Source organism: Macrotis lagotis, chromosome X (assembly GCF_037893015.1).
Source record: "Macrotis lagotis isolate mMagLag1 chromosome X, bilby.v1.9.chrom.fasta, whole genome shotgun sequence".
Classification (NCBI taxonomy): Eukaryota; Metazoa; Chordata; class Mammalia; order Peramelemorphia; family Peramelidae; genus Macrotis; species Macrotis lagotis.
This window is the reverse complement of record NC_133666.1, coordinates 560561313-560580767: the sequence shown is the minus strand read 5'-3', so window position 1 is coordinate 560580767 and position 19455 is coordinate 560561313. Positions and strand designations below refer to the sequence as shown.

General features: G+C 34.3%; 1 protein-coding gene across 4 annotated transcripts in view; it reads left to right on the top strand.

The window, feature by feature from the left end:
• The window catches only part of DPYS (dihydropyrimidinase), a 124145-nt gene that overhangs the window by 9406 nt on the left and 95284 nt on the right, over positions 1 to 19455 (top strand). For 3 of the 4 annotated variants that reach the window (XM_074200928.1, XM_074200927.1, XM_074200929.1), the window contains exons 2-3: positions 12983 to 13141; positions 18122 to 18301. In XM_074200928.1, the coding sequence (XP_074057029.1) occupies positions 12983 to 13141; positions 18122 to 18301 (339 nt within the window). The remainder of the gene's footprint in view (positions 1 to 12982; positions 13142 to 18121; positions 18302 to 19455) is intronic. The other variant, XM_074200930.1, reaches the window with a different exon arrangement.

The window sequence follows — 19455 nt, the reverse complement described above, 5'->3', positions numbered from 1 at the left end:
TTGAAGTTTCCTAAATGAGATCCATAGTCACTCAAAAGAATTGAGTCAATTGGATAGTCATCTGATAATAAGAATCAAGTGGACATTGCCTTTGCATAGACATTATGCATGAAAGTGATCTAGCTAAAGTCTTGAATAGGAAATGGAGAGAAGGCTACATTTTTTTTTTAGGAAATTGCTTTTCTCTTAATGACCCCAAGTGTCTTCATGAAACAAAGGTCATTTTAACAATGGCATTCTTTAGGTGATTCTTTATGAGGGTCTTAGAATAATACAGTGCCTGAAGAATTAAAACTATGGTCTACCCACCTCAACACAAAGATATATATTGTTTATAAGTGAACAACAATATTTTACCAATGAATTAGTTCAGGAAAAGTTTCCTAAGGGGTTTCATCAGAAAGCTAAATGATTAAAAAAAACGAAGCATATGAGTCGTGATTTTCTTCTTTATATAAATATCATATTTGTTTTCCAATTATATACAATAGTATCTTCTAACTATCTTTTTTTGGTAAGATTTTTGGATTTTTTACAATTCCCCCCTTTCCCTCCCCCATCTACCTCCCAAAGAAGGTGGTCAAGTCTTGCTTTTCTAAAGCAGGATGATTGATGGACAGCCTATATTCTCTATTTTTATTCATGTGTTATCAAAAGACTTTGAACAAGGTCCTAAGTATGTTGGGTGAACTGTCCTTTATAGAACTTATGAAAAGACATGACCAAGAGTCACACGGGATGGGGAAGTAGGGATAGGTTTTGTTTTGCACCAGATTCATAGAAGTCAGAGTTGGAAAGGACCTCAGTGATGTCCTATTCCCACCCAAATCTGGAAGGATTCCTCCTATAACACACTTTGTACTGATTTCATCAAGGAACATTGCAGTCTCTTGAACATCAAAGAACCTGGAATGAGAGGTAATAACTCAAAAAATTTTGGCTTAAATCTACACAAAGTAAAGATCAAGTGGATGAAAAATGCCTGTTGTCCAGGTGATTAAGTGAAAATTCTATAGAATTTGTTTATCAGTATGTATGCATGTGTGTGTGTGGGAGGGGTGCACTATAGTGGAAAGAATGTTGGGCCTAAAACTCCAAATGGGGGTCACAAAGATTTAGTTATGACTGAAAATGACTTAATAACAATAACCATAACAATGTGCAATATACTAGAAAGCCCAGGTGGAAACATTATAAAAGACTTTGAAAATCAAAAAGGATTTTTAAAAATTCTAATAGAGCTTATTTATCTAACATTAGTAATAGTTTAGCTCAAAGGGCATTGAACTGAATGGAATGTGTCCAAGAATGTGTCTTGTTTAAATAGATACATCTCTTGTCCATTTGAATCCTTGGGACTCTGAAAGTGAAACAAGAAAAAATTAAGAACTCAAAAGATATATAATGGTAAATATAGATGACACCTTCACAAAAGTTCATCTAAATAGAAGGATCCACTGGTGAAAGCAGGATGGGAGGTGATTTTATATCTTTCTGAAATGGAATTTTTAGTAACAAGGGATGATGTTCAAAATTTAGCTAGTTTTTTTTCAAAGCTCAAGTTATAAGCTTCTTTTTTCTTTTACATAGGTAAACTGGGTCTTATGATTGATTACATTGAAACTCGTCACCTATTTCAGGAGGAGTTTGGAACCAAGAAAGCTATGAAACCTTAAGATAAATACACACTTGGGTGTTATGGTAATACATGATTTGGAATGAAATAAATTGGATAGATAAAATCTCATGTTATGTAATATTATGATCCATTCTTTGTTAGAGTTTATCTCAAATTAAATTCCATTCCATTTTACATCTGAGATAGCATATTCTTTTTCTTAAGGGAAGGTTTTGGATAAATTGGAAGGCTTTCAGAAAAGAACAACCAAAGTAATTATGAACTGAAAGGCTTGATTTATGAGGCAAGATTAGAAAAGGTAAACACATTTTGTTTGGTCAACTGGCAAATATAAGTGCTGAGAAAGTTCTGAGGGGGAAAACAAGGAAATTTATATATAGATATAGATAAATATATATATATATATAGAGAGAGAGCTATATAGACATATATCTATAGATAAAATCTATATATGTATAAAATGTAAGTTAGGACTTTAGATTTTATTGGTAGGGAACTTCTGGTGTGGCAATTCCCTCTAACTTTACAGATAGACTATTGCTCTGAACAATTAAAACTATGGACCACCTCAAATCCAAAGATATATTATTTATAAGTGAACAACAGCATTTTACCCATGAATTATTTCAGGAAAAGTTGCATAAGGGGTTTCATCAGAAAGATACAGAGTTATAGAGGTCAATAAGGAATTGTACTATTAAGGCTACATGCTCATCTATATCAGAGTCAGAGTTTGAATTCATATCTTTCTGAATCCAAGATTAGCCTTGTAGCTGGGGGTGGGGGGGAGACTTCTTAGATTTGGAATGAGTGGACATTGATCCAAATACTATTTCGGTCATCTGGTTGTTGTGTGACCTTCTAAAAGTTGTTCTCTGGATCTCATTTTCCCAATATGAAAAAATGGGAGGGAGGGTTAGACTTGATGGCTTCAAAGTTCTAAATTTTTGATCCTCTTATCCAATGCCATATCACCCTTTAAAAAAGAAAAATTTGCCTACTTTTATGGAAAAAAAAATCTCAACCTAAAAAACATTTATTGATTTTTTCAAGAATTTTTCTTCTCTTGGCTCACACTATTTGATAAAATGTTTGGTGATCCTCTCCCAGATATATCTCAAAAGTAGAGAAAAAATAACAATAACAACAAACCCCCAACTAATTGACATGATTAGAAAACAAGTAGTATCTTGGCTAACAGAGTAGAAGTGTCCAATGCATCCTATGACGGATGTAGGAACAGTGAACCAGGAAGAGTTGATCAATAAAGACAAGGGAATAGAGTGTATGGTTCTGCATATCTCTTTCTTGTTCCAAGTCAAAACACTGGACTTTTGGAGGAGATGCCCTGACAAACTGAAGAGGTCAGAGGATTGAATTAATGACTTTTTTAATATTCCCAGAGTAAATGTGCAGAACTATTATTCCTATAGGAAATCCATAACTTTTGATAAAGACATTGTTCTCTCGGTGCAAAGCCATTCAGTTAACCATTCAGTGAGGGAGTAATTATTCTCCTCAAGAATTAAAGTTCACTACGAAAACCTGCCTGCTGGTATACTTGTGATACATTCTTCCATCTCTTTTACCTGGGCTCTACCAATACTTGTTCACCTCTAAAGCTTCTTTAGGAGACTTCACTCCCTTAAGGTTAATTAAGGTTTAATCCAAAGTATTCATATTATCCATAAAAGTAATATAACCACGAGTATTATTCATAGACTTGATGCCATTGCTTGACCCTTTTCCTATGAGACTTTATTCTTCATCTACAAATCAGACTTTATGAATAATGTTGGTGGATTACTCCTAGCTATTCTCTCTCACCTCAACCACCAAGGAAAAATGAATCATAATTTTTGTTTTTTCAGAGAGTCATGGTTTGGGTGTAGGTATCAACCTTACAATGAGAATGGTGCCTTTTACTCTTTTATATGCTGGAGAATGAGAATGAGCCCTAAAATCATGCTTTCCCCACTTAAATTCTAAAACCTCAACATAGCCAGATTATAGCATGTAGTTTCAATTGGAAAAAGAAAACTAGTAATATTTGTATGTTTAGATGAATCTCCAATTGAATTCTACCTAAGAATCATGTCCCTAATTTATTAGACTCTTCTGACCTTTGCATCCCTCCCCTTTTAGACCCTTTTATATTTTAGTTAAGCATTTTTAATCAACCTTTTATCAACTTTGTAAATTGCATAAACTTTCAACTATCTTTCATCATAACTCAATCTGATCTTCATTCTGTGTATTTCTTCTGACTAATCTTCAGAGATTTCTTATTCCCCCACCCCATTCACTTTTTGGCTTCCCTTAGCACATTCTCTGAGCTATGTCCCCAATTCCCATTTTTATATTTACTTTATATTGGCTTACCTGTCACTGAATCTATTATACCAATCCCTACTCCCAGCATATTCTCAGCAGAGAATTTTCTTGGGACTCTTCAAAGAGACCCTAGAAGTCATATACTGACATATATATCATATGTCATACGATATATATGTATATGCTCATTTTACAGATAAAGATATTGATAGAGATGCTCTGCATTTATATAATCTTAACTTATGATTTCAAATATATGTGACTTACTTTGCCAACCTAGGATTACTCCCTAAGGGTTTTATAACACTATAGAATCTTTTGGAAAAAACAAAGGATTTTGGGTTAGCTGGGCAGACCTCTTCATTGCTGATTCTGCATAGTTTAAGGGGAGAGGAGACAGGAGGGGAGAAAGGTAACAAAAATAAACTTGGCCTATTTTGCAAATGTGTCATATTTGGTTGCTGATAACTGAGTTAAACAATCAGCAATATTTTAGAAAGTTACAAGGGTCAGTGTCCCCCAGGTTACCCTAGTACAGATTGATCCAGGATAGCTGTTCTGGTCAGCCAAGTGTTTCCCTACTTTTTCTTGTTGGAAGAGGAAAAATCTGAAGAAGAGAGAGGCAAAACAAGGAGAAATATTTATATTCCTTCCATATTGTCATCTTTTCTCAGACTTAGTATAGAAATATCAGTATGGTATTGTTTTTCTGGGTATTTTCCCTGTCCATGGAAACCTTTGAAATGTGAACCTGGAAATAGTGCTTTGGTTCTATTCAAAATGCAACAATCTAGCTGATAAGCCATACATCCATGTCTCATAACCAGACAATTAACTGCAGTGTCAACATTTTAAAAGTGATCTCACTAAACTACGAAGTTAAAAAGTTCTTTCTAATGACTTAGGGAATGCAGAATTAATGAAAAGAGAAAAATGCATTCTTTTCTCCTAACTTCATAGAATCAGAGAATTTTAGTATGAAAAGGGACCTTAATGTCCTCTGCTCTAATGTATACCCCCAAAAGAATCTTTAATAAATCTCTAAAATGGTCATCCAGTCTTTAGCTAGAAGGTCCTCAGTGAGGGAGAAAATTGATTATCTTTTGAGGTGACCCATTTGTAAAGAGGTTTTTCTTGACATCAAGACTACATTTTATTTGCATCTTCTACCGATTGCTCTTGATTCTTCCCCCTGGATTCAAATAGAATTCAGCTATTGAATTACTTTTCTCTTTGTCATAATCCTTCAAATACTTGAATAAAGTTATCATATTCCCTGAGACATCTTTTCTCTAGTTAAGCAACCTCCCCAGTTCATACAGATAAAAAACTCCAGAAGTCAATGAGAAACTACAGGTATTTTAATATTTATATTTGTATGTATTTATATACACATATTTTCATATGCTCATGCACACATGCATATATATAATCTATTTGTAAAAATTAGACCTAGTTCTAAAGAAATAAATTGGAAACTGCTAGCTAAAGTAATTGATGATTTTTAAAAAATCATATGTGAACATTTTTGCTCTATTTCTTGGCTAACAGAATAAATATAGACTAAACACAGGCTAAATCTTCCCTTCCCTACCTGTTCCTGCCCTTTATCAAGAATACAAGAATAGGGTGGTAAATTATTTTGCTGAAATATGCATTCAAATGCATTAAATATAATTCTTGCTTCAACTAACATATCCCCTTAGTAACAAAATTTTACTGCCCTTGCATTTGGCTTTAGGAATTTTAAATAATACTTAGATATTCTTTTCTTATGTCCCTCAGTTGATTCTTGGGAGTGGGGGTGGTAATGGGAAGTTTCCCTGACTTCATTGCTATAAGTGCTAAATAAATAAATTGATTGATGGATATTGACACATTTGTTAGAGATTTCAACCCTTCTATTTTTTCCTATTTGATTCTTATTTTTTCTTTGCACTGATATTCTATAGAGATACACCAAAGACTTCCTTCTTTTTAATAACTTTTTTTAGTATTTTTTTGCAAGGCAATGGGGTTAAGTGGCTTGCCCAAGGCCACACAGCTAGGTAATTATTAAGTGTCTGAGGCTGGATTTGAACTTAGGTCCTCCTGACTCCAGGACTGGTGCTCTATCCACTGTGCCACCTAGCCACCCCAATAACTTTTAATAACTCAGGAAAACTCACGTGGCATATATTTTCTCTATAGAGGGTATACCATAAATCTTAGTTAAAGTGAAGGTTATTAAAAGCTAGTTGCACTACTTTTCTCCCTTTCTTAATGTTCTTCCATCGCTTTGTTTAGCATATTAATGACTTAGTTGCTAGAGTTCAAATGGGTTGGTGCCATTGTCGTCAATGATGAAAGATGTGGGGATAGCTAGGTAGTTCTAGCTATAGTAGATAGAGTACCAGCTCTGGAGTCAGGAGGACCTGAGTTCAAATTTGACCTCAGACACTTAATGTTTATTTAACTGCGTGACCTTGGACAAGTCAATTAACCTGAATGCCTTGCAAAAATGGAGATAATAATATCACTTATCTCATAGAGTTGTGGTAACCTCTATATCCCTTATAATTGTCCTCCTCTTTTAATGTCTATGATCACCTTAGGTCAGACTCTCATCTCATCTCACTGGGACTATTGCAGAGACTACTAGTCTCTCTGCCTCCAGTCTCATCAATCCAATCTCCACACAAAATGCTCAATTATTATTATTAAAGCAAAAGTCTGACAATACTATTCAGATGCTCAAAATGCTTCAGTGGCTCTCTGTTTCTTCCAGGATAAAGCAAAATCTTCTTTCTATGGCATTGAAAGTCTTTCATAGTCTGACTGACTGGTCTAATTTAATATTACTACTGTTCTTTATTCCCATCTCCATGTATCTGCCCAATGTGTTACCTGGACGGATTATACTTCTTTTAGCTTAGCTTGTGCCACCCTCTTACCTAAGTCCTTTCTAGATCTCCTCAATAGCTAGTAAGTCCCATATCTGAAATAACTTTGCATTAACATTGTAAATATTTTATATTTACTTTGCTTTTATGTGTCCATATAATTTTTCTTATTAGAATATAAGCACTTTGAGGGCAGGTTCTACTTTATTTTTTTTCTTTAACATCCCAGTATTAAGGACAATGATTGAAATATTATATGAATGTGACAACTTATTGATTGATTAAAATTGCCAAGAGTTTCACCAAATAAAAGTTGAATTTTACCTTTGGGACAATGATGAAACCAATTTGTTTTGTTCCTCTGAGGATATTAATGTTTAGCTGTTTCAGTTGTGTACAACTCTTCGTTGGGGTTTTCTTGGCAAAGATACTGTAGTGGTTTGCTATTTCCTTCTCCAAATCATTATTGAAGGAAGTGAATGACCTGAATAGGTCACACAGCTACTAACAATCTGAGGCTAGACTTGAATTTAGGTCTTGCTCACTCCAGACCTGGTACTCTATCCATTGCAACACTTAGGTGCCCTTTTCTAAGGAGAACCTGCAAACTAATCACTGAATAACATGTAAAACCTAAAATTTCAAATTACTTCTGAAGTTTTTTTTAATCTCCAAAGAATTCAGAGATGCAGCTGTTCAAGTAAAAATCTTGGAATCATCTGAGTATAAATTTCCAGGTTTTTTAGAGTTGCTTTGACATTATGCTGGGGAATGGAAACCAGTTAATCAATGGGTTTATTAGTTGACTATGACTAGGAAACTTTTTCTCAGGAGTTTAGACTTTTCCCAGGTCCTAGGATATTCATTGTGCTTCTCTCTTGAGTATGCCAAGGCTAGGCTATATATGTTAGATAATTTAACTTAACATTTCTAAAATGATAATACTAAATTACAGGTATAATCATGTCATTCTCCTGCTGAGAAAGCTTCAGTGTCTCTCTCAGGGGTCTCTAGAATCAAATACATTTCTTTATTTGACATTTAAAGCCCTTCACAATTTGGCTCCAACCTCTTTACAAACTGATTTGACATTATGCACTCATATACTTTATATTACATCCAGACCAACCTATCTGCTTCTCTCCATATTCAAGGCTCCATCTCTAGCTTTTCTTACTTCTTTATTACAGGGTATCTCCTTTTTCTGGAGGATATTCCCTCTGAGAATTTCTAGCCTCCTTGAAAGCTGAATTCAAGTATTACCTTAGTTTTTAGTGTACCCCAAATGACTTTCTATTTATTTTATATATATTCTCTACTTTATGTGTCTTCAGACTTAGTTCCTTAATATTTTTATCTTCTTCCTCTACTCTCATAGGAGAATTCAAGCCGCTGGAGGGCATGGACTACTTTTTCCTGTTTTTATTTTTGAACAACAACGTTTTAAGCATAGTAGGCACTTACATATTGAATGAATAAGTGTAAAAGACATGATAGCAGACAGATAGCAAATATATACTGAAGAAAACACCAAGATACTTTGGAGTAGCCCAAGGGATAAGCCCAAAAGAAGAGAATAACTCAAAATAGTCTCAGGGAAAAGAAAATTCTGGTCACAAGAACCACAGGAATACCTTGGGAAAAAAAGAAGCAATAGTTATAACATGGAACAACTGGGAAATAAAGAATGTCAAGGACAATTAGTAGCTTGAAAGAGATTGTGATAAGCCTAATACTAGAATTGAACTCCTTGAAAATTATAATGCACAAAAAGAAAACTACTCTGAAATAATAGTTATAAAACAAAATTAAAATATTGGGAAAAAAGAAAATGTAAATTATATAATTTTTTAAAAGTTACTTGGAAAATAGGTCAAGAATCTAAAGAATCATAAAACCATAAATGGTCAAAGGATATGAACAGTTTTCAAATGAAGAACTTAAAGCTATATATAATTATATGAAACAATGCTGCAAATCATTACTGATTAGAGAAATGAAAATTAAACTATGAGGTTCCATCTCATACCTATCAGATTGGCTACAGTGACAAAAATGGAAAACAATCAATGTTGGAGAGGCTGTGGGAAGATTGGGACATTAATGCATTGTTGGTGGAGTTGTGAACTGATCCAACTATTCTGGAGGGCAATATGGAACTATGTCCAAAAAGCAATGAAACTGATCATATCCTTTGATCCAGCAAGACCAATACTAGGCCTATATCCAGAAGAATTCATAAAAATTGGGAAAATTCCCACATGTTCCAAAATATTCATAACAGTTCTTTTTGTAGTGGCAAAGAATTGGAAATTGAGAGGATGCTTATCAATTGAAGAGTAACTGAACTAATTATGGTATCCGAATGTAATGGCATACTATTGTTCTATGAGAAACTATGAATGATTGAACTCTAGAGAAGCATGGAATGAATTACAATAACTGGTGCTGAGCAAAGGGAGCAGAAACAAGAGAAAATTATATACATTAACAACAACATTATGAGTTGATCATCCTTTTTGGATGCAGTTTCTCTCAGCAGTTCAGAGAGTTTGGACAAGCCTAGGAGACTGGCTATGGACAATGTTATTCCCATCCAGAGGAAAACAAAACAAAACAAAATAAAACCAAAAAACTGTACAGGATCTAAATGAATACTACATTCACTTTTTAAAAATTTCTCTTGTGTATTTCTTTCTTATCTCATGGTTTTATTTCTTTTTCCTTAATCCTAATTCCTCATACCAAAAAGGACTGATCTGTATCCATGTTAAACACAAATATGTTTGTACTATATTAACCTGACTTTTTACTGCTGAGGGGAAGAGAGTGGAAAGGTAGGGTAGAAGGAAATTATGTAACTTAAAACATGCATGTGGATGAATGTTGAAAACCTCTTATAACATGTAATTGGAAAAATAAAATATCAATTGAAAAAATAATCATCAGACAAACTGAAATTATGATGAGAAAATGTTTACATATCATATTATCTATTAGAAATGAGAAATGAAAGTTACATAGATCATGTAAAACAAGGGAAAAATGATTCCTCTCAAAAGAAACCCTCTTCCAAGTTAAGGAAAATAGGTTAAATTAAACAGTTAAAAATAAAAAGCTCAAGTACTGAATAGTCACAGTCAAGATTACACAAGATTTGGCAGTTGCCACTATAAGAAGAGGGGAATTTGTAATACAAGATAACAAAGAACACATGATAAAAGCTTACAACCAAATCTTTGGATTATAGCCAAATCAATCTATTTGCTATTCCCCATATTCAAGTTTTTCTTATTTCTTTTTTATAGGATGTCTTCTTTTCCTGAAGTATATTCTCTCTTAGAATCTCTAGTTTCGAGCAGCTAGGTGGCGCAGTGAATAGAGCACCCACCGGCCCTGGAGTCAGGAGTACCTGAGTTCATATCCGACCTCAGACACTTAATAATTACCTAGCTGTGTGGCCTTGGGAAAATCACTTAACCCCATTGCCTTGCAAAAACCCTAAAAAAAAATATATATATATATATATATATATTCTATACTAAAAGTGTCTAATAAAATTGAGCACAATCCTATACTTGGAGGAAGGGGACAAGAGATGATAGACCTTTAATAAAATGGAGAATTTAATTGTTCATTATGAAAAGGCTAGAAATAGGTATTTCAAAGTGGAAACATAAGAGGCTAATTATTTACAATCTAGTAGGAGGAAAAGAAACAAGTGTCTTCTTAGATATTTAATGTTTTCAAGGGTCATAAAATTAGATAAGAAAAGAAGAGGGAACAGAGGTGAGTTTATTCTGTTTTCATGGTCTAATGAAAAGAAAGAAATGAAATGAAAATGATGGAAGATATACTGGGGAAAAAGTGAGGAGGAGAGGGAAATTAATTTTTTAAAAATGATAATTTATTTTATTTTTTCAATTACATGTTATGAAAATTTTTCAACATGTATCTTTATATAAATTGCACAATTTTCTTCCAGCCTCCCTTCACACTCCTCTTCCCTCAGTGGTGAACAATCAAGTAAACATTGTACATGTATATTTGAAAATAATTTTATTTTTATTTTTATTTTAATTTAAGACAATGGGGTTAAGTGACCTGCCCAAGGTCACACAGCTAGGCAATTATTAAGTGTCTGTGGTTGGATTTGAACTCAGGTCCTCCTGACTCCAGGGTCAGTGCTCTATCCACTGTGCAACCCAGCTGCCCCAGTACATTTGTGTTTAACATGTTTAAATATTAGTCATTTTTGGTATGAGGAATTAAAATTAAGGGAAAAGAAAGAAAACCATGAGATAGGAAGGAAAAACAGAAGAGAGGTTTTAAAAAAGTGAACATAGTCTTCATTCAGATTCTGTAGTTTGTTTTTTGTTTTGCTTTTTCTTCATCTGGGATTAAAAGGAAAAGAAAGGATAGAAAGGAGAAGAGGGGAAATGGAATATAAAACAGTAGCATTGTTTATAGATTACAGGTTTTAGGCAAATTTCTTTCACCACCTCTGCTTTTTTTTTTTTTTTTGCAAAGAGGGGATAGGTGAGAAAGGTAAAAAGTATGAGACAAGATAGAAGGAAATCATAACCATAAATGTGAATGGGGTCAGAGGTTTACAGAATGGATTAAAGAGCAGAATCCAACAACACATTATTTATTAGAAAGACATTTGAAATATAAAGATTCATGAAGAGTTAAAATGCAGGAATATAACAAATCTATTAGGCTTCAGGTAAATTCCAAAAGGTATGGGTAGCAAACAAATAAGACTATAGTTAAAATCAGACAATCAGAAGTATAGAAAGAGATAAGCAGGGAGCTACATTATGCTTAAAGGCATAATGACTTAATATGAATACTAAACAAATGCATTAAACTGCATACTATATAATCATATCTTTAAGGAAAAGTTAATTGAATTGCAGAAATAAATAGTAAAACCTTAATAATGAGGGATCTCAATGCACTTTTTTCAAATCTAGAGTTATATGACGAAAATGAAAATGAAGAAATTGAGAACTTGAAAAGAACTTTAGAAAAATAGATGATAGATATCTGACCTTTATTAAGTGAGAACAGAAAGAGGTTAATATATTTCTTAGCTGTGCATGATACCTTTATAAAAATATGGCCATGTCTTGAGGCATAAAAATTTCATAAATATTGAAGAACAGAAAGAGTAAATACATTCATCACAGGTCACAATGCAATACAAATACATTCTTTTTTTTTTTTTTTTTTTGCAAGGCAAATGGGGTTAAGTGGCATGTCCAAGTCCACACAGCTAGGTAATTATTAAGCTGGGGCCATGTTTGAACTTAGGTACTCCTGACTCCAGGGCTGGTGCTTTATTCACTGCGCCACCTAGCCACCCTTACAAATACATTCTAAAAACTAACAGACTGACCTCTGTGGGGGGGTGGGGGGAGGGAAGCAAGATTAGGGGAAAAATTGTAACACTCAAAATAAATAAAATCTTTCTTTTATTTAAAAAATAAAGGAGAGGGGTGGTTAGGTAGTGCAGTGGATAAAGCACGGGCCCTGGAGTCAGGAGTACCTGGGTTCAAATCTGGTCTCAGACACTTAATAATTACCTAGCTATGTGGCCTTGGGCAAGCCACTTAACCCCATTTGCCTTGCAAAAACACAAAAAATAAAAAAAATAAAGGAGATTGGAACTAAAAAATACAAATACATTTAATATTCAATATAAAGAACCTCTGAAGAAAATTTAAAATTACTGATTAAATAATTTAACCCTAAAAAAATTAGTGGACCAGACAACAAATCATAAAACAGAAAAATTCATCAAATAAAATATGAAAATAAATGCGTAATATTTTGTTAGTTTGAAGGAAAATTTGTGGTCCAGAAACTCTCAAAAATGAACATTGTTGTAGGGGCGGCTAGGTGGCGTAGTGGATAAAGCACCAGCCTTGGAGTCAGGAGTACCTTGGTTCAAATCCGGTCTCAGACACTTAATAATTACCTAGCTGTGTGGCCTTGGGCAAGCTACTTAACCCCATTTGCCTTCCAAAAACCTAAAAAAAAATGAACATTGTTTAGGGCAATAAATAACTTGAATTAGTAATCTGATTGCTAATGTGATGAAAATCTCTTGTGGTTTCAGGCAGCTTTGGCTGGAGGTACCACCATGATCCTTGATTTCGCCATACCTCAGAAAGGCTGCTCCCTCATTGAAGCCTTTGACATGTGGAGAAGCTGGGCAGATCCCAAAGTCTGTTGTGACTATTCACTTCATGTTGCAGTTACATGGTGGAGTGACCAGGTATGAAGAAGAAGCTTCCTTCAGGAGCCCAAATGGGATATTACCCTTGAATACTAGGGCGTAGTTTTATGTAGGTATGGTTTTGACCAAAAGTAAAAAAAATAAAAAAAAGTTTACTTGCTTCATCTTTTTGGTTGGGTCACTAGATTGCAAAATCTCTAATGGCAAGAATATGTTCTCATATTTTTTTATCAATAATTTTTTTTACTAATTAACTGTTGGTTTTTGAATACCCAGAGTAAAACACTGATCAAATACTTGACAGTTCTCAGACCCCCTAAGACTCTTCTGCAAACTCATCATTTCCTTTTCTTTTTTTTCACAAAATCTTTATCTGGTTTGACCTTGAGATGATTCATCTCAAGTTTGCTTGCCTTTGGGTGTTTACCAAATTATCAGTAGCCTTCTTAAAACTAGTGCCCAGAATTGAAGGTTATAGTCCAACCAGGGTACAGTATGATAGAATTATTACTTTCTGTTCATTATATCTCTCTTAAACCAGCTATGATAAAACTAGGGATTTATTTCGTGTGTTTTTTTTGCCTGTCATACCATGTTTGGCTAACCCACTAAGCTCCTTAGATATTTTTCAGATATGAATAGATAACTACCTAAACTTCCCTCAGTTCTTATTTGTGAAGCTGATTCTTTGAATCCAAATATAAGACTTTATTTACATTTATCCCTGAGATTTCAGCTTATTAAATTTGTTAGTGTTCTACATTTTAAATCTTTTTTAAAATCCTATCTCTGTCATTCAGTGTTAGCCACTCCTCTTAGCTTTATGTCATCCAGAACTATGACAAGCATCGCATCCTTTCCTTTAGCCAAATCATCAGTAAAAATGTCAAAGAACACAGGGTCCCTATGTCACTTTACCTTTTCCTTCTAACACAAAAGACAAATCCATAGATTTTTTTTATAGCTTTTTTTCTCAGTTGTTTTGTCTCCCGTGAATTTCTGGTTGTCTCTGCTGCTATTCTCTCCTTTCTATATTGTTCCACTTTCTATGGTATCCAGTAGGATAGATGTACACAGGCAACTTTTCTTCCTCCCCCCTATTCCTTTGCAATTTAAGACTATTTGAATGAGATTTTCAAGAATCCAGGAAAATAGATTTTTACCAGCCTTTGTTATATGTACTTCATCCTTGATCAGGAGTCCTTCATTTCTATATTTCATTTTCAAGGTTTGAGATTAAATTTGTTTCTGTAATTCAAGTGCCATTCACATACACTGTCTTCCTAATGAGTTAATTTCCCAAATCTTTGTTTTTCATTTGGGGCTCTTGCCATTGATTAGTAGCAGGGAAGAAAAGACCCCTAAAAATCTCCTAGATGTTTTGTTCTCTTATTATTGTTCAAGACTTCATAATTATCATCAGTGTCCTTAGACAATGTAGAGTAGTGAATAGAGGATTGGACTCAGATACTTACTATGTGACCCTGGGCAAGTCATTTCTCTAAACCATTGTAATTGTTGTCTATGTGAATGTTGGAAATATGTAATAGATATCTGATTTTATAGGCTCATAGTTTTTGATAGGCTCTATATTGTATAACTATGATATAGAATTGGTTATTCCTTGCTAGAAATACTGAAGATTTATGTCTGTTGATTTTATATCCTACTACTTTGCTAAATTTGTTAATTGTTTTAAGTAGTTTTGTAAGATGATTTTCTTGGGTCCTCTAAGGTATACCATCTGATATAGACTTGAAAGGGACTTCAGGGGTCCTTAAGTCCAGGCCCTGATTTAACAGATGAAGAAATGGAGACCCAGGGAGGTCAAACAACTTCTCTTAAGTCAAATAGGAGGTCATACAGGCAGAATTTGATCCCAGTTGTCTTGTTTAAGAGTCAGAGCTATTTTCCCCCCAAATCTCTGAAATAGTCTTTGATGCATCTTTAGGAATCTTTTCCAGCAAGAAAACACATTTCTCTACTGCTGTTATTTGATCAATAAATATTTGCTTCATTTCACAATGAGTAACTTGACATAATTTAATAATATTAAAACAACAAAAACAGCAATAAAGTTACTTTGAAGGTTTACATTGCACTTTATATTCATTATCTCATGTGATCAAATCTGGCCTCAGACACTAGCTGTGTGATCTTGGGCAAGTCACTTAGCCCTGATTGCCTTACATCCAAGGCATCCTCCAGTCATCCTGATTCATATCTGGCCACTGGACTCAGATGGCTCCGGAAGAGAAAGAGAGGCTGGTGACTTAGCACAGCACCCCCTCACTCAAATGCAATTCACCTGCATATCATGGATTAGATGTCATGATCTTCTTTGAAAAGAAAAAAAAGCAAATGAAAGACAAACATCTTGGAAATTTAACAATTCTTCAATTTCATTGTTTCTCATTCATAAAACTGCTTCAGTTATAGTCATCCTGGTCTCCCTGAGAAAGCCCCACCCTTCTTCACCCCTATTCCACTTCCTCAGGTGCACTACTCAGCAAGTATTTTAAAAATAGCACCCACTTTATAAATTTGAACACAAGGAAAACAGGCAATGCAAAGTAGGTTGTGCTTGAGTACAGATTATATAAGATTCTGTCATTCCTGCTTCCTGAGGCAGAAAATCAAGGTCTTGATTAAGTGAGGTCTCATATCACCTAGTCACAAAATAGGTAGTGATTATCTCTGTTCTGCATCAAATTTGGATCATTTCATGTTCTGCTGATTCCAAATTCCCTGCACAATTTTGGTAGAATACATTTCTGTATTTCATGTTTTAAAAACTATCGTGCATACTGTGTTCTAGTAGATTGCAATTATATAATGCCTTCAAGACTATTTCTCAGTAGTAAGTAGTCCTTGATTTCAATTATTTATTTATAAAAAAATAAAAAAAGCATCCAGTTTGAGATCTCTAGTATGTTCTCTAGTTTTATATTTCTAAAGAACAACTTGCTAGTGAAAAGCAAAAGCAGAAAATGAATTGTTTTATTTGCCTTTGAACAATACTGATCTTGATGATCAAGGATCCCTTGCCAGGTACCCTTTCCCAGGGAACTTTCCCAGAAGACAGGGGATGGACCAAGTGACCTCATGCATTTCTGTACAATTCCATTTCTTTGATTGTCTCTCACTAAGATATTCATACCACAATACATGAAATCTATAATATGAGCCTTGAGGGAAAGGACCCAGAACATTTCCATGTCTTCTGTAAGATGCTTAATAAATAATACATGTGGAGGAAAAGTACTCTATCCATAAAAGATGTTGTAATATTATGAAATGAAGATATATCCATTCAACTTTATAGATTTTTTAAATTGTTAGATTTTCAACCTGTAATATATTCCCTTGTCCTCCTTTCATTGATTAGTGTTGTTGCTGTTCTGAAGGCAATGAACATTACAGTTGCTTTAAAGCATGGGGCAGAATTTCAATTTTAAAAAATCTTACCCAAAGTAATAATACTATCCAACTCTAGACATTTATAGTTCAGTTTCCTAGGGTTATAGATTAAAAACTAAAAGAGTCCCTAGAGATAATCTACTCCAATCCCTTCCGTTTTGAAAGGAGGAAATTAAAACTAGGATTAAAATTCCACTTAGATAAAAAGATTTAGTGACAAGCCCAAAGTTCACACAACAATTAAGCATCAGGTCTGACTCAAAACTAAACTTTTTTTTCCTGGTGCTCCAGTTCATATAAATATTCATGCATTAATAAATAACCTTTGCCTAGGTTTTTAACTATTTGACAAATTATAATGTTGATTTGGAACTCAATTGCTCACATTTATTCAAATAATAGATGAGTTTTAGGTACCAAAGAACAAAAAGTAGTCAAAGGTTAGGAACAAAAAGGGTCTGAGCAGACGGCAGGTTGGAATTGAAGAGTAAAAGGAAGGAGGCCACTCAATGGAATGTAAATTTACCTCACTGGTTGCAATTTCAGAATGTGTCATTATAAAACAAATCATCTTTAGCATCTAAGGGAAGATAGAAGAGGAAAGAAAAAATAGAGTCCTTTATCTTAGAAATCGGCATTTGGATTATACTGGACATTTGTTAGAAGTATATCAATTGATAGTTTACTACTAGGGTGATCACAGGACTGCAGCATCTTCAGAACTCATGATCAGAAGGCCAGCAATGAACCTAGGATGAATAGAGTGCTATAACCAAGGCAATAGAGATTAAATGCAAAGAGAACATAGAAAAGGCATTGCCAATTGTGGTAAGCAATAATTAAAGTGAGATTATGAGGGTGATTGAATAACCTGAGTAAGAATAGGGGAAGCTCAATACCTGAAGGTATTATGTATGGCAAGTGTAGGTGGGGTGGGGGTGGGGAATGGGGAATGGAATGAATATGGCTTTATGAATATGTTACCTTATATTCAGATGGCCTCTAAGACTTGGGCCATACACAATGTCCTAAAGGCACATTTGAATGGTCCATTTTGACACCATGACTGTACCATTTCATATTAACTGGCAACCTCAAGTGTCTCTTTATTTTCCTTTCAGTTTAAGATCTGAATTCAAATATTTAGCAAATGCTTACTTAAATCCATATGTTCCTCTGAGTATACAGCATTACTTAAAAACATGGGCTAACATTTTGATGAGAAGACTTCACTAAATCTTTTAAGTTACAAGGAGACAAAGGGATAATTTTTGACCTTAGGAAGGATCTTGTTGATAATTGCATTTTTCTTATTTCTCATAAGAGGTAGCATCTTATAGCAGATAGAGATTTCTGACACATTCTGATGTGTGACCCTGGGCAGGTCACTTAGCCTCTTCAAGCTCTAAGTAACTCTCAAAGATTCTAAATTGCAAAGTGTCACCTTAATTTGATAGTATTTTCTACTCCTGAGATTTCCCCATATAATGAAATCCCAGGACCAGCAGGTCCTATCTTTCTCCCTGTTTTGGACACTTTATTTGGGGTAGGGATGACTATTATTTGAGTACAAGAACAGTTCTATTTGTTCCCTTTCAGGTGAAAGAAGAAATGAAAATGCTAACACAAAACAAGGGTGTTAACTCTTTCAAGATGTTTATGGCCTATAAAGATGTGTACATGGTTAGAGATCTAGAGCTGTATGCGGCTTTTTCTCAGTGTAAGGAAACTGGAGCTATTGCTCAAGTCCACGCAGAGAATGGAGACTTGATTGCTGAGGTGAGTGTGTGCGTTTCAAATCTGCAAGCATGAAAGTGCTTACAGCTTCAATGGAAGATAAGTGGCCTCTATAGTGCCAAAACAGAAAGTTTAAATTAGTATCCTCATTTAATGCTTCAGGTAAGAAGGAAATTCAGAACACGATTCTCTGTGCCTTAACTGGAAAGGTGATTTGTGGGCATTGGTCACCTTTCCCTTCTGTTTATTTAGAGCTTCTTAAAGTCAAAATAAATACTTTCCTCTTTACAGTAAGCCATTATTACATCTCAGACCTTTCTTATTATAAAAATATTAATAATCCTCTTTGCATTTCTTAAAGCTTTTGTTTTGAGCCATTTGGAATACTGGCGCAGAATGCTAGCTAGCATCTGGGAAGACAGCCATGCAATGGGAGAGCCAGGGCGTGGGTTGATTGAAGCAATGGATTTGAATAGACTTTTTTGACAAACACTTGCTCTTGGTCAGAAACTGAATCACAAAATGTACTCTGGAGATTGAGAGAACACTATTTCTTAAATTATTTACAATGCTATATTACTTTGGGGTGACTGGTTTTTAAAACTTGAGGGTCCTCATCTTAGTCTTAAATCATTATTAAGTAATTATTCTTAATCTTGGTCTATGAGCTTTTCTTTTAGTATTTTGATAAGCATTTCAATATAATAGATTTTCTTTGTAATCCTATGTATTTTATTTTATGCATTTAAAAACAGAGAAGGGATCCATAAACTTCTTCAGGTTTTCAAAGGTAACCATGATACGAACAAGTATTAAAAACCCCTGTCTTATAGAGAAAGGCTGAACATTATTAGGAAAGACATGAGTTCAAGTGCTGCCTCTGGCAGCTGGGGGACTCTGAACAAGCAGCTTAGTGAGGCTAGGTTTCTAAGCATTGCTTACCCTACAGAGTTGTGGATTACATGACTTGGTATGCACATTTTAAGGAATATCTATGAATGAACCCACAAGATAAGAAGATAGAACCCAGAACATATGGACACAAGTAAGCATTTGGCATATATTTGAATTCAGATCTTAAATTGAAAGGAAAATAAAAAGAGACACTTGAGGTTTCCAGGTAATATGAAATAGTACAGTCACAGTGTCAAAGTGGAACATTCAAAAATTAACTCTGGAGAACTTTAAGATGAAGA